Here is a 21,267-nt window from a genome sequence, read left to right on the forward strand (position 1 = left end):
ATGACCGTCGTCGCTGAAACACTTAAAATACCCTTGTTTCGTTCCCACAAACCACAAAGCAAATTGTGAATGATCCTGGGTCCCGACGAGCGACTCTGGACTTCCGATCCTGGTACACTGCGATTCATATGGCTACATCACTTAAGTGCAAATCTCACGAAATCACGTCCACCTGTCTCGGAGTTTACCAGCAGTACTTAACACGCGGGTGATAATCTACTTCACATCGACGGGAAATCGGAATGTGGTTGGAAACATCTGATTAGCTACTGTGCACATGGGGTCAGACACGGAGTCCTCGTTCATGGTTCCGTTGTCAAAGGAGAGGATGGGTTGACGTGTTACACTGTTCAAATGACACGGCTATGCTTGGCATTAACAACTTGTGATTTCATTCACTAGAAACCGCCCCATTAGCTGATTTGGAATAAGGGACTTGAAACTGAGTCTAAAATGTTGCCGTTGCAACGTCGAATTTCACGTCTATTACTTCAAGTTAGAGAAACCCGCTGTCAAAAAGTCACCGAAGACGGGTTGATTTGAAAAGTTGCTGATGCATTCATGTTCAAAAGATATTTGTCATACTTTATTAGAGTTGAATTTCTATTTTCATGTACCGTTAATTATTTGTCATAAAACGCTATCGCGGTTTGATTACTATTAAGGAAAAACAAAACGTCAGTAGAACGACAGGAAAAGTACACCGATTATCATCATGTGACGTTAAAGCACCAAAACATATACTGTGATATGTTATATTTAAGTTCCGAATTGTTCATTAATACATTGTCTTTCTATCGAGTTCAGAGATTGTTCATGAAAACTGGCACTGAGTAACTTCAAATTGCAGACTCAGCAAAACCCTCACACGTGAGATTGTATATGTAAATGACTTTTTTTTTTCAATTTTAGGTGTGCTATGGAGAACCGCGGAAGGGTGTCTAAAGTCCACGTGGATGAGAGTGAACCAACAGGAGGTACGTTATTATAGAAACGAGGCTTTAGTAATGGAAAGAAAGAAACTAAGAGAACGAATGTGAAGAAATGTACCAGAAATGAAGCACACACATTTCAAGAACACAAAGCGAGAATTACGGAATAGCCATTTATCTTCAAAGAAACGGTTTCTGATCGTTTGGAGGTTAATCTCTCAATGCATGTAGGCTAGTTTGTGTACGGACGTACGCCACACACGTACATATATCACGAACTGGGCAGTTTATGTGACCAGCTCCTCGTTTGTCTTGTCAAACAGTTTGAAATTTACATGTTGACCTGACAGAGAAACAGCCAAGGTTTCGTCCCTTTTGTTAATTGGCCACGGCGCCAACGCTCGACCTTCGCAAATCTTCCAAACGCATACAGTGAGTCGGAGAGGTCCATTATTTATTTTGTTTTCGCCCACACCGTTTACCTATAATCGATCATCAGTTGAAATTCCAAATAGCGAAACTCTGATGTTTGTGGGAATTTGCAGGAGTGGTGACGTCAGAGCGCGAGATGGCTGCTTATATGGACAGGTAATCTGTCATAATGGACAGGCTGCCCTTGTCTCACGTGCTGTGTGCGCTCGACGTCATCAGCGTTGTTGTTTACTCTCGAAATCAGCATGGTCAAGGCTTCTGTAAAGACCATTTCTGCTTTCTTAGGCCTTTGGTCAAATGTTAACAGTGTATACGAACACGAATTGTTCTCGAGAAGAACAAACTGTATTTCTCTTCCAACCAAATACAACAACCGTGAAGGCTATGGCAAATACGTGAGATGAGCAGGTCGAATTGTTGTTAATTGTTGTTGATTGCTGTTCAAATAGCCAAACAAATACACGAAAGTGGTGGTATTTTCTAATCTGCCACTGTCACGATAAACGCTTATAACCGCCGACTGTTCTTCAAGGTGGCAATGACCATGAACTTTCAGTGGGGTTTGCCAAGCAAACACGATCGTCTTCTGAGCAAGAGTTCGGATCATCTCAAGAAATTAGACCAAGGGTTCTAATCAAATTCTAAAGCTGCATATAAGCATGGCAATTTGAAACGTTCTGGCGTAAATCTCATGTTGTTTGTGATATCATTGATAAACGGGAAAATAGTTATTTTTAAAACGTTATTTGACGTCACTCTGTTTACGTTATTCAATAAAGGTGAACAAAATCCAACCGAAAGACGTTGTGGACTCAAACATTTATAACGCTTTGAAACTGAGAATGCGACATTTGAAGTTTATGATGCGTCTTTGAATGTCGGCTTCTCATGCCAATAAAAGTGAAAATGTGTAACAAATAAAAGTAATCAATAAAGGCGAACCTTTTTATGACGTCGTTATGGCTCCACTGATCAATCAAGACGTTTGAGAAGACGAATTTTAATGCCTTTAGTCTGTTGACTGTGAATGAGTCAGGGGTATGGACAAAACATGACGGTGCTGTCTCTTTTTCAGGTGATGAATTTCCGTTTGAGGTGAAAGAAGTTCAAATTAGAAAAGACAAATGGGTCACAGATGAATATCATATCGACATGCTGTTAGGAAAGTAAGTATAGTTTATATAACATCCTGTTAAAAATTAATAAATATTACCCATTAAGGTAGATTGATCGAGTGGAAAAACTGTCCGATGCTTGCCCATGTGAATTATTTCAATGTTCAACGAAGAATTACGGATTCTGGTCCCTCGCCATTTTGTGATGTAAGTTTCTCGTCGAAGGTCCTTTCACTGAGGGCAAATTATCCAGAATTTCTCGTAGCTTGTAAGCTTTTCCCTACCTATCGGTGTATGATGTAACATATACTCAGTAAGCGAAAGAAGGTCCACACGAACACTAAATAGCTTGTATTTCAATGTTTATGGTTGCTACAACAACAGCGATATGGGCGCTAATGGGGCAAACACGTCTTACCACTGGGGAGGTATATGTTTTCCTTAAAGTATAAACGCGGAACATAATACCATGCTGTGTTTGAATTTTGAGGAGTACTTTTCAATTTGAACAAGACTAGTTGCCAGACTGATTGTCTGGTCGAGATTTGCCTACTGGAGTCTTGGTATCCAGCGTTTTATTTATCCCGTTTTATTAAAACACACAGGCCATTCATCCTTGGCTTCTCATATCAGCAGGCAGGTCAGCGGTGAAGCTGAAAATTTCAGAATGTATGATAAGCGATCAGAATGGCGAGAAAAATGAAAACATGGCGCCAGGGTCTGACCCGCCGAAACACTGAGATCATTCACCAGCTGGTCATGTGACCGGAAGTACTACCATCTTGCGTTGTGAACAAATTACTGGTCTGATGGTTATCAGATACATCTTTGGACTATTAGAAGGGCTCTTGGAGACTTGGATCTGTCTTTTGGCATCTGTGAACAAATATGCGCTTCTTTTAACTGCCATAGGTGTTTAGACGGGGCTGAAAATAGTCGCAATTGAAAGAAATCTTTGAAAAGTGTTTATATTTATGGATGTGAAGTGTGAAGTGTAACGATATTTAGCAATTTGTAAAAGGTCGGAATTAGTTTATTCTTGGTATTTTATATTTATAATCATACCACTGTGTCTGATCCCTTCTTGGGATGTTTGTGTCTGAGGAAAGAGATAGTGCGTATATATTAGTTCCGTTTTAAGGGCTTTCCAGGGTGTGAAAGCCATTTGCCTTAATATTGTAGTGGCAATATATTTGAAACCACTCAATCAAGAAAAATCCCTAACTTATGCAAATTAGAAACCATATCCCTCATTCTGATCCAAAAATATGAGACGTTTATTCAAGGAATTTCTGAAGTGAGTCAAGATTTCTCTAGTTTTAAAAATTATCTTGGCTTGTTTGTATTATAAAGAAGCGGAGTTGAGAAGGAAAACATTTTTGGGGAGTAAATATTGTTTTCACAATGACTAAGGGCGACACTGTAATTACAGGGGCAAGTTTGGCGAGGTGAAAAAATGTCGCGAGAAGCGTTCAGGTCGGATGCTGGCGGCGAAGTTTATCGACATCACCTGCGCATCAGACAGGAAGGACATCGCCAACGAGGTGGACATTATGAAGTCCCTGCAACATCCCCGACTACTTCAGCTGTATGCTGCGTTTGAGAACAAGACCTCCTTCTGTCTCGTCCTTGAACTGTGAGTATTGGTTTTAAATGATAACGCTTGTAAATGATTTGACATTTATACTTTGGCATTTGATTGGCTAAGCATGCAATGTTTTTTTTGCGATTGTTTCCAAAATACAGTTCTAGATCACGCCCACCGACAATTGTTTTCCGATTGGCTAATAAATAAGACTGAGTGACCATTGTGCTGCATTAATATTGTGTTTTGTGTTCGTGATTAAATACGCATTTTCTGTATACTGATTGATAACTGTTCTAAGACATTGATCAATGCACGATTCTTCCAATTTAAGTTGACACACCATGATATAACTGAAATACTCTTCCAGTTCAATACTCACTCACTCACTCTGATGTTTCCTCTCTCGACAGCATCAACGGCGGTGAATTGTTTGAGCGCGTCATCAACGACGACTTCATCCTGACTGAGAAAGCTTGTGTCATGTTCCTCCGACAGATCTGCGAGGGAGTCGGTTTTATGCATTCAAAGAACATACTCCATCTTGACATGAAGGTAAGGGAGATAACTGCTGCTGGCCAGGCGACACAATAACGCCGAGGAAAAGATAGGAAAATTAGCAAAGTTGAAAAACGACCTGACACCGGTAATAATATTTTCCTCAACGAAAGATATGGAAAACGTATTTATCTTGAACCTCAGGATGTAACACAATATCTGTTTACGTTGAAGTAGTCTAACCTTACGTATAGCTCTCCTTGTGGGTATCTTCTTATTGCAAGTATTGGAACCTCTATATCACTACTAACGCAAAGGTATAGTATAGGGGGGCGGTGGGGTAGCCTAGTGGTTAAAGCGTTGGCTCGTCACGCCGAAGACCCGGGTTCGAATCCCCACATGGGTACAATGTGTGAAGCCCGTTTCTGGTGTACCCCGCGTGATGTTGCTGGAATATTGCTAAAAGCGACGTAAAACCAAACTCAGTCAGTCAGTCAGTATAGTATAGGAGGGGCGTAGCTGGAGAAATTAAAATATAAAGAAACAGTTTGCAATAAACACCCATAACACTTGTCAGACACAGACCAAACGCGAACAAGTCTGTACACGATGTATATCTAAAACAGTTCTCACAAAAATACCTACCTACCTGGACGTAACACACTGATGGTGTAGAGTAGTTTGATCAAATTTATGATCAAATACAGATGTTCTCAAAGACTGATAAACATCGAAGACAATTTTGACACGGGGATGTGGGTCAAGCTGACCAAAGGGCATGTAATTATAACCAACGACTTAAAGAAGAACCTGCTATGGTGTACTTTAATGTTTAGCTTTTTGTGACATTAATTTTGGGCAGGTTTCAAAGTTTAAGCATTGATATTTGTGCTCTGTAGTAACATCTCCATCTTGAAATACATGCTTCTTCCCACATGCGATTTAAGTTTATGTGATGAAGCTGTCACTTTAAAGCCAGGTTTGCCTCTATACGTACGTCCTTGAAATGCCATTATCACACATGGCAATCTATAGACCGCTGCGCGGGGTTTCCTGTGGGCCACGCGAGCATAATGTTAAACGTTTAGTATTTTCTCTGTCATAAATATCATCCCCACACGTTTATACCTCTTATCAAAGCTCGTCTGCCAAAAGGCATATACGTGTTGCTAGGCAATGACGTCATACGTGCACGGCGTTTCTAGGACTGTGCCTACGAGGTCATGACCTCCAAGGTTATTGTTTCTCTGTAATGATTGGCTGTTGATGGAGATGCGGTGGTGTTACACCTGTTTATGATGTTGATGTTGTGGAGGAGGATGTTGCCTGCCAACATGACGCCCACATTTGACGTACATTGCAGCTGCTTTGTATACATGTACTTATTTTTCAATCTGGGCGTTATGATATTAAATTTACTTGTAATACACTCGAACACTGATCTAATATATCTTATGTATATTTTACGGCTTTCTACCTCCAAAAGCTTTCATTCGAACGCATTGATCTCAAAGTGAGGCCACGCTAAATAGCTTGTAATCTATTCAGAATAAGTAATAAATTAGCAATAATGTTAACATGAGAGCTAGCATCTTTATTATTAAAGTTAAATGGTGTGAGCTCGTTCTAAATGCATATTTGCACCAAACACAGTTATTTTAATTTCCTAAGGAATAATATAATTTGGTACAAAATATAGAATCACCTTGAAAAATCCTTTGTTACATAAGTCATGTTATTTATGTTTAGGTTATTCAATAGGTATGCTTGGTGTCTTGTTAAAGGTTGAAAAAATCTTGAGTATAATGTTATGCCATTTGTTTGAAGTATAATTACTCTATACTTATTGTATATCAAATAGTTGTATCTAGTAGAAAATGCGACAGAAAATGCGACAAAACATTTCCAAAATCATAAGAAATCATAAGAAATATCCCGATCTGCCTATTTCCAAGTTTGGTCTTTGGGGGAACATCATGTAGGGTCCCTAGTTCCACATGTTGATATCCAAATGTCAGACGGTTAGCAATTCGCGTTGCTGCAGAACACATTACGGTCGCGCGTGAGTCTGAAAACCCCACCCCAGATGCAACGCTCGGACCCATGCAGAATTCTCATGGAATACCACGTCAGTGCCACGAAAACACAGTCTGATGTATTCCATGAAGGATTGACATTCTCCTCTCATCAGAACATCATTTCATAGTCATCGGACTCCGGCCATAAATGTGAATATGTGATCGGATGCTCTGTGTAAACATACCTGACATAACCTTCATGCTGCTGGAGACAATAATAGCGATTTGAATCTATGATCATTTGTTAAACAACTTTTATCCTAAGTTGAATAAAATTCTGAGATTTATATGTTCAATTGGCAAGGTAAAATTATGAAGATTCGCAATCTTAATTTCACTTTATTTTATTTAATATTTTGTTTAAAGTGAAATTCATCTGTACGTTTTCACTGCAAACAGACTATAAGTGTATATGTTTTATGACAGGAACGCTGTACCGTATCAAGGACGTCCCCCTTTGACATTTTCATATCGGGAAGACCCTTACGTAGAATTTGGCGTTATCGTTTGCACAGTGGCTTAAATGTATGTTGAGGTTGCTTTTTGTGATGTGTAAATAAACCCCCGTGTACCTTTGATATTATGGCTTGGGACTATTGACTCCGTTGCGTAACGGTATTCTTTTATGGTTCAGCCCTTTTGTGAGGCTGGTGAATTTCAAGATTAACATGCAGTAGTATTCCAACAGTATCATGGTGGGGACAGGCAGAAATGAACTTCTCACTTTGAATGTAATCAAACACCGCATTAGCAAACGCTTTAACCATTGGGCTAACTGCTTCATTCACCCCGAAGTGTATTCAACTTATGGTAGTTTGAATGTTGCATTTCGTTTCAGAAACCCTTTTAAATAATCAGTATAATTGGTCTTCTATACGATAGTTACATACACTCGTGAACTGTGTGTGATCTTAATTACACCCAGTGAGGTGACAACATGTTATCTTTCAATGTTAAAGACCTCGGTTGATGTTCATGCTATCAGCCACTCGTATTCATCCTGTTAGAAATCTGTTGCACTCAGCATGCACTCACACAATAGAGACCGCAAGATTTACGTCATTAATAAGGATTAGACAAGGTTATCACCACAAATACACCAGCCCTGATGATAGTTTTCTTTTTTTCAGCCTGAGAACATCCTTTGTCTGACTCGAGAGGGAAACAGAATCAAAATCATTGACTTTGGTCTGGCCCGGAAGTTCTGCCCCAAAGAGGATCTTCGTGTGTTGTTTGGAACCCCTGAGTTCGTCGCGCCGGAAGTTGTAAATTTCGACCCTATCAACTATGCAACAGATATGTGGAGCATCGGTGTCATATGTTATGTCTTGTAAGTATAACGTTGTTGACATCCTTGTAACTTTCTGACATCCAAATGAGATCATTTCTATCTTAACCAATGGAGCTGTCGCGAACCTTAGTTGGTTCCCTAACGCCACATCTTGAACCGAAAAAACTTCTCAAAGATCGAGCTTCGTGATCCCCGATTTAAGACACAATTTAGTTTTAAGTCTAATTTTTTAGAATTAAGACAAATATGGACTTAAGACACTTTCATGATCTCGGGACCTGGACTTCTATCGTTGTCACCTTGCATTTGACCTCCACTGTACGGATCGGTGCTGGACCTGAGTGATGTCAACCATTGGGTTTCCTGTACGACTGAATGTGACAGTGTGCGACCTTGGTGACCGTTGCTCAAAGAACCTCGGCACCATGGTTTTGTATATCCCAATCTCGAGTTGTTAATGGACTTTGCAACTAACAAGAATATAATCTGGGGTGCAAACAATAAATATTCACTCTCATATGTAACTTGGCAAATTATGTAGGCTTTATGTTTTCAAATGTTTAACTGTTTCTTGGTGAAATACAAATTGAATGTTTTAACATGTATATATTTACTCGTTTTTAGGTTATCGGGATTATCTCCCTTTATGGGTGACACCGAGGCCGAGACGCTTGTCAACGTGACCACCGCTCAATGGGACTTCAATGCCGAAGAGTTCGACAGTATATCCAAAGAGGCTAAAGACTTCATATCGAAACTCCTTATAAAAGATCGAAGGTAAAAAACAATGACATGCTTTAAGATAATATCCACAAATGCTTACAGTTTGTTTAATTGCCAATGAATGTTCTTGTTAAGGCCAAGATGATATTCATAGGCAAAATACATTGTGTGTGAAATCGTATCCTACGGGACGCTCATGCTCTTAACAACGAGTTTCTCTGATGAAGTGGTCAGTTGTTGACAACGACGTAAAGATAATTCCCATTTTTGAGTCAGGCGTGTGAGAAATCAGTCACGTTAAAAATTCTAAATACATATAAATTCAAATAGAATTTGTCCACTGTCCATGCACCAAATAAAATCTGTTAAAACTGATTGATTGAGGAAGTTAAAGCAGGTTACCGAGGCTACAATTATATGCCTAATGGATACCTCATCGGTCTTTTCATTAAATGATAAGTGTACAGGGATAGAAATCTTGCCCGAAAACCATATCCGTTTGTCTAATGTTAAAAGTATTTGTACCCGTGAAGGTCCGGGTAAGAATTGGTCTTCAACAACCCATGCTTGTCGTAAAAGGCGACTAACGGGATCGGTGGTCAGGCTCGCTGGCTTGGTTGAAAACATGTCATCGGTTCCCAATTGTGCAGATCGATGCTCATGCTGTTGATCACTGGATTGTCTGGTCCAGACTCGATTATTTACAGACCGCCGCCATATAGCTGGAGCGGCGTAAAACTAAACTGACTGACTGACTCACTAGAAGTATCTGGAGTTCATTTTTGCCTCAACCATGTCGTTAACTCACTCACCCACCCACCATTGAAATAATGTATATATATAAGACTTGCTAAATACGTATCATGTCAATATTCAGTATGTTTCTTTTGGCTTCAGAAAACGAATGTCGGCAGCAGAATGTCTTGAGCACCAGTGGCTAAGAGTAAGTATTGTGATAATCTGAATAGATTATATGAGTATTTTTTAAATACATTGAACTTTTTGGCATGTTAGAGAGTAGAATAGAGGTTTAGTACACCCTGGTTAATCGAGGATGTCCTCCATTGTGATTAAAATATTTTCATTTAAACTCAATTTTTGTGACTCGATGACTTTCTCTTATCATGTTATAAACATGTTGCATTATTTTCTCTTCCACAGAGGTCGGTAAAGCGTGAAAGTCATATTCCCGAGAGATCTCTTTCGAAGAAACGTTTGCGCAAGTTCGTGTACAGGCGGAAGTGGCAGAAGGCAATAAACGCCATGTTGGCTCTCAGGAGGATGGGCGTAACACTGACGTAGTCACGTGTTTCACGAGGTAAATCATTATTTTCACTAATCGGTACATATTCGATTACCAAAATAATTTCGCTGCAATTATAGATAACTTTATTATAGATAAATGATATACTTGAACGGTTGTATTTGGTCACTGATCGAAACCCACTGGCTTAAAGATCTAGAGTAATTCGTGACCTAAATTTTCACAGCGGAATTCCTTTTCTGCGCATGACACCGATGGTACAGTTAACATTTCGGACATTGAAAGGCTAAAAATAGCTCGGTAATATGAGCATCGTTTGAGGAATAAGCCATGCTATGAATGATTACAATATGACTACCTTTACGAGGGAATTCTCGTAATCGTTATCACTTAAATAACGCATCATTCAGGTATCATATACTTGTTAATGGTGATGCATTATAATTGTATTGTCGTAAATCACTTAATTGCAAATGAAGTATTTAAGACTGGAGTTTGTTCAACTTGTAAAGCACGTGACTCGTTCTTTTTCAGATAGACCTATGAAAACCTGCCACGCATACGCTCAATGATGAGATCTGATTGGATGAGAGATCCTTCCGGTTTTCTCTCTGATGGTGATAAACAGTTAAACCCCCACCGGTCTCGGGTGTTTCCAACACGATATCATCGCAGGGAGTGTAGCGTCAGTATTTGACTCTTGGCCTTTAGAGCATCGGTGCTGTTAAAACGCAGAGCACATTGCCAGTTGCAGGAACTCTATCAACAGACACCTTCATCGCGTGTCTCTTGCGTGCCAACGAACATGGATAATATCACATCAATGCCTCGTTACTATGGCAACTTGTAGCATGCAATACCGCCTGAGTATATTGTGGACCAATTCGGTCATCTGTGAAAGCAGTTTCCGATAGCAGTTGTGATTATTATAAACTTGTGTGCGGTATTCTTAAAACAGTTTGAACCGTAGATCCCTTCACGCACACACGGTGACGTCACAGATCACGTGAATACGTATCGACAGATAGGCTTTGAGGAGAATGTGTAAAAAGGTTGGCGTGCAACATTTTCGCGCCAGAAGGACCAGAGATAATTGTCATTGTACATTTCATTGAGCGCCTGTTAATTTGGAGCTCATTGCAATATCTCCCCTATGTGTGTTGATCCAATAAGTGTTTGGTGTCTACTCGTACCATCGATTTCGCAATTGGTGAGTTGACACCACATGATTTGACGTTTCGATTGGTTGTACATATTTCCATACCCTCTCCCTAGAACCCATTTCACTGCATCGTATGTATTTAGCTTTTTCAGATGTTGTAATTTATTGAATCTATTTCATCAGTCATGTAGTCATAGCGCTACTGTGGTGACGTATCTTGAAATCGACATGACGCACCTGTTATCTGGAGATGTCTATTTCATATCCAAAAAACAAAACTATCATTCCATTAGGCCAATAGTACATATTTTATACACATATACCTTATAAGATTTATGGGAGGGAATTATACAATGATCATAACATTTTCATGAGAAATATAAGCGATTGTCATAAGAAATATAAGCGAGTTGTGGGTTTTGGTGACAAATTTTAAATGGAAAAAATTATGCGGTCATTTTCGGTCACTGGTGTGTAGTCTATACGGGTTCATATTTCAGCCATGTTTCCAGATGCGCATGCGCAGTAGCGTTGCCTTCCGTCCACGCGGCTACAGTGCGACTTTCCTCTTCTTGTAAAAAACTATGGTGCTAGCTTGTAGACTTATTACAGACGAGTCCATTGTGATTGTGGAGGTAGGGTGTATATTTACAATAGAGGGGGCTGTGAGGATGGCTTCTTTCATCAAGAATTAGCACCCTTCTTTCATACAATAGAATTTCCGGAATCTCAAATGGTCGCGTTTGAAAAGTAATGCCTTAGTTTCCAGGCTTTCTCTTTTTGAGTCATGACTGGAAATGCTTACGTCTTTTTGTACAAATTTTGAAATATCAATAAATGTTCAAAAACAGATTTGTTTGCTTATATATTCGTCATATGAATATTTGTTATCCCGAGGGGCCGCAATGCGCCGTTGACAGTTGCGTCTATGAGGACTACCAGATAACTACTATCGTTGGTTCGATCCCTATGAAGGGGCGGTGGGGTAGCCTAGTGGTTAAAGCGTTGGCTCGTCACGCCGAAGACCCGGGTTCGATTCCCCACATGGGCACAATGTGTGAAGCCCATTTCTGGTGTCCCCCGCCTTGATATTGCTGGAATATTGCTAAAAGCGGCGTAAAAATAAACTCAGTCAGTCAGTCGATCCCTATGAAACGGAATCAATTAATGCCACACTCAAAATAGAACTGCGCAACATGTAGTTGAACCAAACTATGTTGAAGCGGTGTCGTGCCGGGAAGGCTTAAATTTATTTTTCAGATGTCCCGGGAAGGCTAAAATGTATATTTCGGATTTCCCCGGGAGAGCTAATTTCGTTCGAATAATAATGACATGTCCATTTATATAGCGCCAGACTCCACACCAGGTATGCTCAGCGCTAACAATGAACAGCACAGCACATTATTACCCCGGATAACCCAAGCTGCCTGATAGGCGCTAGAAGGTTATAGTCACATGACTTATCCCACCGGGTACCCATTTTCTGCTGGGTGAACAGAGGCAATTTTGAACAAACTCACTTGCCTAAAGTGAGACCACATGTATCACATGTGCTTCGTTGTGGGGCACTACTGAAGTCCCAGAAACTCTCAGGAGTCAAGCTGACAAACACGGTCACCCACCCAACGTCTATCACCTCTCCGCGCCCAGCGTTGCTTACTTCACCTGATTTTTGACCCGAGCTCTATGCACTGGATCACAAGCATATCCCTTATATATGGACAAGGGATACGAATATGGCGTAAACCAATATTCACTCACTGCACGTTGAGGGTATTCGTCTGGCATTTCAGTGGGCACATATTCTGTGTTTTGATCTTGTTGTTAAATTCCACTCTTCATAATAATCCAGCTATATTAAGGCGGCTTTTGAATAATCGAGTGTGGATCAGACAATCTAGTGATTGATATTATGAGCAATCGTCCACGTCGTATTGGTGCATTGACACACCATTAACGACGTCACCGACTCTGACCACCAACAGACCACCTGCTAGCGCCCACACGTTGGCTAAACATAATGAGAATCACAAAGCATTCTACCATGACTTAAGTAAATACTGGATTGTGACTGGTTAACTAAAGTCATTCAGAGGTATATAACCACGTTATATACCTCTGATTTTCCAACTCACTATGTATCCTTTTAATATCTTAAAAACGCGGTTATGCTACGCGTTCGGGTTTGAATCAAATTTAGAGCTATTATAATTTCGTTATATACCTCTGATGTTCCAAACACAATATTTTTTCTTCTATACTCATGCAAATAATGGTTGTCAACCCCTTCAATTTTTTTAATTGCAGAGGGGGTGTGGGGTGGGGGTGTGAGGTGTGTGTGAGGGGTTGGGGTGGGCAGGGGGGTGACAACCATGATTGGCATGAGTATATAATATATTGCAAGAAACAAGACAAGATCGTACAGGTAACAAAATGAGACGTCAGCATAATCATTTCAATGCATTGAATTTTAAAACTGTAATGAACGATGGGAGGAAAAAGACAGAAGAATAAGATGTGGATCATGATGTGAATTAAACTCTCCAGCATGTGCATACAGAACATGAAATATTCAGTCAATGAAGAAGAAAAACACAAGAGAATGTTCACATACTTCAAAGTCATAGAACAAAATCATTTTCCAGTGCCAAAGTTTCCAGTTTACAGTTTCCATTTTCCGAAGCTTACACACAACCAAATGCTTTCCCATATACTCCTACAATTACGTCACATAACCCAACTCCAACAACTGAGCACTCAGCAGCCACTGCATGAACATAGCAGCACAATATGGACTTACATCATTAATAACATTGAAACACTGACCACCTCAGCCAGTTACTTTAACCACGAATATAGTACAGGAAACGGAACCGGCCACCCTTAGTTCCGCACCAAATGCCACCAGCTTGAATTATCCTGTGGCCATATTCAGGATACGTCATAATGCTAAAACAAGACAGCATTAAGTATTGAAAAATGATCAGTTTTAATCACTGTAAAAGACAAATATATCTGAACGTAATACCACTGTACCTGATGTGTGAGTCTGTGCTTTACTGCTTGTTGAACAACTGTTCATGATTAAATTGTTTGAACAAATTATATACAGCATTGAAAGGTGAGGTGAAATTGGGTTTTACGTCGTGCTTGAGAATATTTCGCTCATATGACGACGTGCATGCGTGTGTATGTGTGGCTGCTTGTACTAGCCCAGACTGAAGCTGGTTTTATAGTGCTAGCCCACTGAGATACCATGCCGCAGTGAAGCATGAATACCCCACACAGACACATTATACTGACTCCGAGCCTACCGGTCCTTGTTGTACCCATTAATGCTGAGCGCCAGGCAGGGACCAACAAATACCATATTTTAACGTCTTTTGGTATGACGCGTTCGGGGGATCGAACCCGCGACCTTCCGCTCTCCGGGCGGACGCTCTAACCACTACACCACGGAGGCGGTTGCATTGAAAGGGGTTGGGTGCAAGTTATTCAACTTATAAAAGCCCGCTTCTGACAATTACACATGTACATAGAAAAAGATAATGGGAAATGAACAGAAGCAAGACATAGCACATATTAATTGAAACGCTTACTACGTACAATGAATTTATGGACTTGACTAAACATATTTTCGTTTATAATTTGTGTCGACTACTAAGGCTGTCGTACAGAATGGTGTTAATATCTAAGCTAACTTTTAGGATTTCAAGCATTTTATGAAATCAAACCGGCAGCTGACATACTTTGGACATTTAATAAAGACAAATGATTAAATGTAGAAGGGCCTGAATGTTGATTGTGTTTTTATATTCCCTGGTTATCGTCATAGCATCACTGACGTGTGTCGGATCTGCTAGCCAGGCTACTCGTGTACTCACTAGTGGTGGTCCGATTAATTGAAATAATCGAAGATTGGTCGCAATGACAAAACGACCAAGCAATCGATCATGTTTTCTCATAATCGTACACAAACAATTTTGGACCACTTGTTCGCAACAACAATATTTTTCAAAAGGTTGATTTTGTCTCAACATTGCATAAGCACTACAAGCTCGTTCCAAGTCATGATTAAGTTTATCTTAACAACTCCAGGAAATGCATGTTCCTAACACACTAGTCATCCTTTAAAGATGTGAAATTTGCAATTGCATTTTGTGCAATTTGCGAAAAAAGACGAGATAACTACATGTTTTTTCTTTATTAATTGTGCATTATCAAACATAACCAGGAAAATTTGATAAATGACGCTAACCAATTATTGTCGATGATTGATCAGTTGTGATGAACCAATCATCAATTATGAGATTTAAACCAATTCCCAACACTAGTACTCACAGCCGAATATTCCTTGTGATCTCGGAGTAGACATTATTTTATGCATGTGTTTTTCCTTGCGTTTGGATGTTGAACCGATTTGAAAGTCTGGGCGTTTTGTAAATTTCTATAAATAATATGGTCAATGTTATTATAGCAAAACTACAGTGCGTGTGTGATAATGTTCCTCACACATCTAAGGGCTCAGGGGGCGGTGGGCTAGCCTAATGGTTAAATCGTTTGCTCGTCACGCCGAAGACCCGGGTTCGAATCCCCACATGGGCACAATGTGTGAAGCCCATTTCTGGTATCCCCCGCCGTGATGTTGCTGGAATATTGCTAAAAGCGGCGTAAAACCAAACTCAGTCAGTCAGTCTAAGGGCTCAGCCAAAGGAAACTCCGTTGTGTTGACAGTCCAAGGGAAATAACTCTTTGTGTAATCGTTCTTGTGCTATGTTGCACTACCCAGAGGCGTTCAAATCAATCTTTGTGGAAAGGTTCCTATTTACAATTTCATCGAAACAGTGTCGGTGGGGTAGCTTAGTGGTTAAAGTGATCGCTCGTCACGCCGTAGACCAGGCTTCGATTCACAACATAGGAGGTATGTGTGACGGGTAATTCTCCAGTCAACAGTGGTGATATTGAAGGAATATTGCTAACTTCAATCACTCAGTGATCGGAACAGACTGCCCTCAAGCAATTTGTTGTCAACGACATTGTAGCACGATTTACAATGACTTCATCTTACTGCTTTTTCATACGTCTGTAGAAGATCACGCTGTGTTGTAGTTTGGCTGGCAATGATTATATTGATGTTTACTCGACCAGAGATTAATCGTACTTGGGATTCTGTCAGAGTCCATATTACACAGTTTTCGCCAAAGTTGTATCGTTTCAAGTTTATGCTTCATGGAGGGAGCTGTCCAACCCATTTCACCTCGGACTGATAGATTAGGAGTTTTACGTCCAACAGCAAGGAAGAAGCGGCAGGCCTTGTTCTGTACAGCGTTAATTGATGAATATTCTCTTGTCCCCCAAATAGCAGAACCGTAAGACAGTATAGGCTGAACAAGATTATTATACAATGTATTAAAAACTTCATATGCCATACCACCAGCTGATTTAAATTTACATATTATTACTCCGAGTGCTCTATTTGCTGATTTTGCAATTTCTTTAGCTGTAAAGTTGAGGTCAAGATGTTCTTGAAACGAAATGCCCAGATACTTATAAGCACCACTGAAGCCGATATCATCTTCTCCAATGGAAAATTGATATGAAGATCGGGGTATGGATGGCGAACGGTAATGGACTACTCTCGTTTTCTTTATGTTGACTTGTAGTCGCCACCTTGAACACCAGTTCGCTGCACAGTCTAACATGCGTTGAAGGGATTCCTCGCTTGGAGCTAAGAGAGCAATATCATCTGCATATAGTAGGATACTCAGCATCTTATTATCAATTTTAACACCACAGTCTAAGTTATTGATTTCCGTTGCAATGTCGTTGACATAAATTGAGAATAAAGACGGGGACAAAACACAGCCCTGTCGTACCCCAGATATTACAGGGAATGCCTCTGTTAAACAGTTGTTGACACGGACACTTGACCAAGTGTTGTCATACATTGCTTGTACTGCGTTCAAAAATTTTCCATTTATACCAAGTTGTTTGAGCTTAAACCACAGACATTCACGATCAACACTATCAAATGCCTTCTTGATATCAATAAAACACACATATGTTGACAACCTTGAAATTTTTCTATTATTTATGACTGAATAAAGACTGTAAATGTGTTCTTGGGTGTACATTGTAGCTGTATACACCAGACAGGAACTGTGTATATTGTAGCTGTATACACCAGACAGGGGAACTGTATACATTGTAGCTGTATACACCAGACAGGGGAACTGTGTACATTGTAGTTGTATACACCAGACAGGGGAACTGTGTACATTGTAGCTGTATACACCAGACAGGGTAACTGTGTACATTGTCAGCTGTATACATTTGGTAAGGGGAACTGTATACATTGTAGCTGTACACCAGACAGGAACTGGAGAACTGTATACATCGTCGCCGTATACACCAGACAGGGGAACTATGTACATTGTAGCTGTATACACCAGACAGGGGAACTGTGTATATTGTAGCTGTATACACCAGACAGGGAACTGTATACATTGTATCTGTATACATTGTAGCTGTATACACCAGACAGGGGAACTGTGTACATTGTAGCTGTATACACCAGACAGGGACAGGTATATTGTAGAAACTGTATACATTGTAGCTGTATACACCAGACAGGGAAACTGTGTATATTGTAGCTGTATACACCAAACAGGGTAACTGTGTAGCATTGTAGCATGTATACACCAAACAGGGGAACTGTGTACATTGTAGTTGTATACACCAGACAGTGTGTACATTGTAGATACACCAACAAGGGGAACTGTGTACATTGTAGTTGTATACACCAGACAGGGGAACTGTGTACATTGTAGCTGTATACACCAGACAGGGGAACTGTGTACATTGTAGCTGTATACACCAGACAGGGGAACTGTGTACATTGTAGTGTATACTGTATACACCAGACAGCTGTTGTATTGTGTACACCAGACAGGGGAACTGTATACATTGTAGTTATATACACCAGACAGGGGAACTGTGTACATTGTAGCTGTATACACCAGACAGGGGAACTGTGTACATTGTAGTTGTATACACCAAACAGGGGAACTGTGTACATTGTAGTTGTATACACCAAACAGGGGAACTGTGTACATTGTAGTTGTATACACCAACCAGGGGAACTGTGTACATTGTATCTGTATACACCAGGATGGGGAACTGTGTACATTGAAGCTGTACTCACTATTCACGTGAACTGTGTACAGTAGAGTTGTTATTACATGGCAGTGTTTTTTAATGTGTAACAATTTTCCATTTGTAATATTTAGTACATGTGATATTCGGTTAAAAGCTATGATGTGCTATATTTAGACTTGTGCTAAATTTAGACAAAAAGATGCAGAAAGTGCTGTATTGTACTCCAACCCTTTGGGTTGTTGGAGAGTTAGGTACAGAAGAGAACTCTTGCTTCTCATCGCACGTGACACCAGCACTGACTAATGATCATTATACCCTGGGAACTCTGCTTGAGCCTTAACCCATCATCTGCCGTAGTTCAGAAATTTCTGGCATCTTTTTCGTAATTGTATATGGTTAGTTAACTCTTACCTCTCATCTCATATGGCATCTCTAGTTACCAGAAAACCAGCATTGTATGTGGCGGTCATTATACCCCTTTTAAGCCCATAATTGCAAGTTGGAATACTGTTGTTGTGAGGTAAAAAGCAGCATCGCTGTCATTATTGCTATTATCGCTGCTCTTGAATTACCTTTGTATTCGTATGTCACTCCTCTTCGTACTACCATAACAGTACCTCTTAACACATCTGTCTGCACCAGATAGGGGAATTGCGTACAGAACAGCTGAACACATCAGACAGGTGAATGATCATAACCACCTATACAGGTAAGTTAAAACTGAAATATACTGAAAGTCGTCCACCTGACCTATTCTTCCATAGTGCCTTGACATGTTGTTTTTGCCACGAGAGGGTTGTCACAAATGGAAATCACAACTAAAGGAAGCTCCCCTCTTTTCCACACTATCTCGAAAGTCTTCCCCTCAACAAAGAAACTACATCCCAAAACATCTTGAAATACAGACTTTGACTTGATCTGCAAAGCTACAACCGATGACTCATTGGGCAATGCGATTCACATTGTGTATACATGACATAAAAACATAGCCAATTTTGCTGTCTTTAAAAGTATTTCACTTTGGCGACGTGTGATGAGCCCTCATAACAATGATGAGGATGCAACGATGAGGAAAATCACAATATGATACGTATCTTGATGATAGCAAGGACCCGTGAAGATCTGCGTTAGAACTAGTTTGCAGCAAAACGTACTTTTCATAAGAGGCTCGCATACTTGGTTGACACATGTCATCTCATTTGCGTAGATTTGACATAAGGTTCAATTATTCGGATAATTTATCTTTAGAAAACACATTTATGTAATGTAATATAGAATGTGTGTGAATAACATCCCAGCATGTATACGCGTGAAGATCCGGGTTAGAATTGATCTTCAGCAACCCATGCTTGTCTTAAAAGGCGACTATTGGGATCGGGTGGTCAGGCCCGCGTACTTGGTTCACACATTCCCTCGTATCCCAGTTGCGTGGATTGTCTGGTCCAGACTCGATTATTTACAGACCGCAACCATGTAGCTGGATTATTGATGAGTGCGGTGTTAAACAACAAACAAACATGCTAATTACAAAATGTGTATGTTATCCTATTTTGCGCTGTTCTAATTTGCTGACGTGGAATGTTAGTTTTCGAGACAGGAATACTTTTCAAAAAGCGTTTCCGGATGAGTGAGTGAGTGAGTGTGTTAATATTTAACGTCACATCGGCAATATCTCAGCCATATCGTAACAAAAACAATTTATACAATACAAAAATGAAAACATTGTGAAGAGTTTCCGGTCGAGATTTACCTAGGCAATATTACGTGTATAAACAAAATCTAGAAATTGAACATTGTACTTGAACCACTTCCCGTACTCTCGAGATTTTTATGCATCCCTTGAACGTATTTTTCTGATATTTTCTGATTTCACTGACTAATACGTATAATAAAAAATATACCTTAGTGACAACAAAGTGTGTTTCTCGTGTTTCCCATTTACAAAGACAAATTCTTAATAAGCTAAATCGTAAAATGCCGAAATCTTTATTTGCAAAGTGCAGTTCCGCTTGTCCATTCATTATAACAGCAGGAACATTGATTCCTAGGCTTTGAATTGATGATGCCTGCCGTAAATGTATGTTACGAAACACAGGATCCAAATATACAGGGTATGTTATGCGACTGCGAGGCTTCATAACATAAATGATTTATGTCACATCGGGAAAACATTGTTCCGCCCTGATATAAATGAACCTTTCTGCAAGCCAAAGTAACACTTTTCATGAAACATCTGTCCTACAAGTCTGGGAGCAGTATTTGATACACACCTCACTGTTTACGGGCAACTTCCATGCAAATGCTAAGTGATGCAGGGTGATCTTCGCCATACCATGTGCAGGGCATTGGATATATATAGACTTCTGTCAGAAGTAAAGCAGAGATTGTTCTTCAAATCATATACTCTACATCATATTGTCAGACCTCTAACTCTTGGTTCCTCAAGCTCGTGATCACATGCAAGGCCTTGAATTCAGTATTACAAAACGCACTTCTCACCCCGCTGACTGTGGAATTCTGGCAAATCAGTTTTATTTCAACATTGCCCGCGAATAAACTTTGTGTGACGCACTAGCCCAGTTAATCGTTCAAAATTCAATACGATACCTTAGGTGAACGTTATATATATTTGATGTGATACAAGATAGTTCCAAACATTCCGTCAAATAGACATAGGTGTATTAATGTTTGACGTACTCACATGAAATGACTTGAATATCGTCCGGTGACGTTACGGTTTCTTTACGTTGGCAAAAGCAGATACGTGTATATGCATGCACATGTGTAAATCTATGGTAAATTTACAAAAATAACCGAATTAAGATTACCGGTCGTGAGTAATTATAAGGATTGTTACACTTCTTTTTGCATTTCTCGACAGATAACATTAACAAATTTAGTATATTATCGATCCTCTCCGCTGCACGATTTAATACAATGTTGACAGTTATCATTCGAGAACACTAAATGTATGTTGCCTCACACGATCATGTTTACTGTAAACTAGAAACGGTGCTTTTTGTTACAGT

At 39.9% G+C, this 21,267-nt stretch overlaps 1 protein-coding gene across 5 annotated transcripts in view; it reads left to right on the top strand.

Annotated features, from left to right (window-relative positions):
* Window positions 1-11,930, top strand: part of LOC124290198 (myosin light chain kinase, smooth muscle-like) — a 105,265-nt gene extending 93,335 nt beyond the window's left edge. For all 5 annotated transcript variants that reach the window (XM_046726896.1, XM_046726899.1, XM_046726897.1 and 2 more), the window contains 9 exons: window positions 913-977; window positions 2,440-2,530; window positions 3,912-4,115; window positions 4,478-4,619; window positions 7,771-7,970; window positions 8,556-8,708; window positions 9,552-9,597; window positions 9,816-9,972; window positions 10,453-11,930. In XM_046726896.1, the coding sequence (XP_046582852.1) occupies window positions 913-977; window positions 2,440-2,530; window positions 3,912-4,115; window positions 4,478-4,619; window positions 7,771-7,970; window positions 8,556-8,708; window positions 9,552-9,597; window positions 9,816-9,956 (1,042 nt within the window). In that variant the 3' untranslated portion in view covers window positions 9,957-9,972; window positions 10,453-11,930. The remainder of the gene's footprint in view (window positions 1-912; window positions 978-2,439; window positions 2,531-3,911; window positions 4,116-4,477; window positions 4,620-7,770; window positions 7,971-8,555; window positions 8,709-9,551; window positions 9,598-9,815; window positions 9,973-10,452) is intronic.
* The last annotated feature ends 9,337 nt before the right edge of the window (window positions 11,931-21,267 follow it).

This window comes from Haliotis rubra, unplaced genomic scaffold (genome assembly GCF_003918875.1).
Source record: "Haliotis rubra isolate DU_JTF1 unplaced genomic scaffold, ASM391887v1 Scf46, whole genome shotgun sequence".
In the NCBI taxonomy this organism is placed as follows: domain Eukaryota; kingdom Metazoa; phylum Mollusca; class Gastropoda; order Lepetellida; family Haliotidae; genus Haliotis; species Haliotis rubra.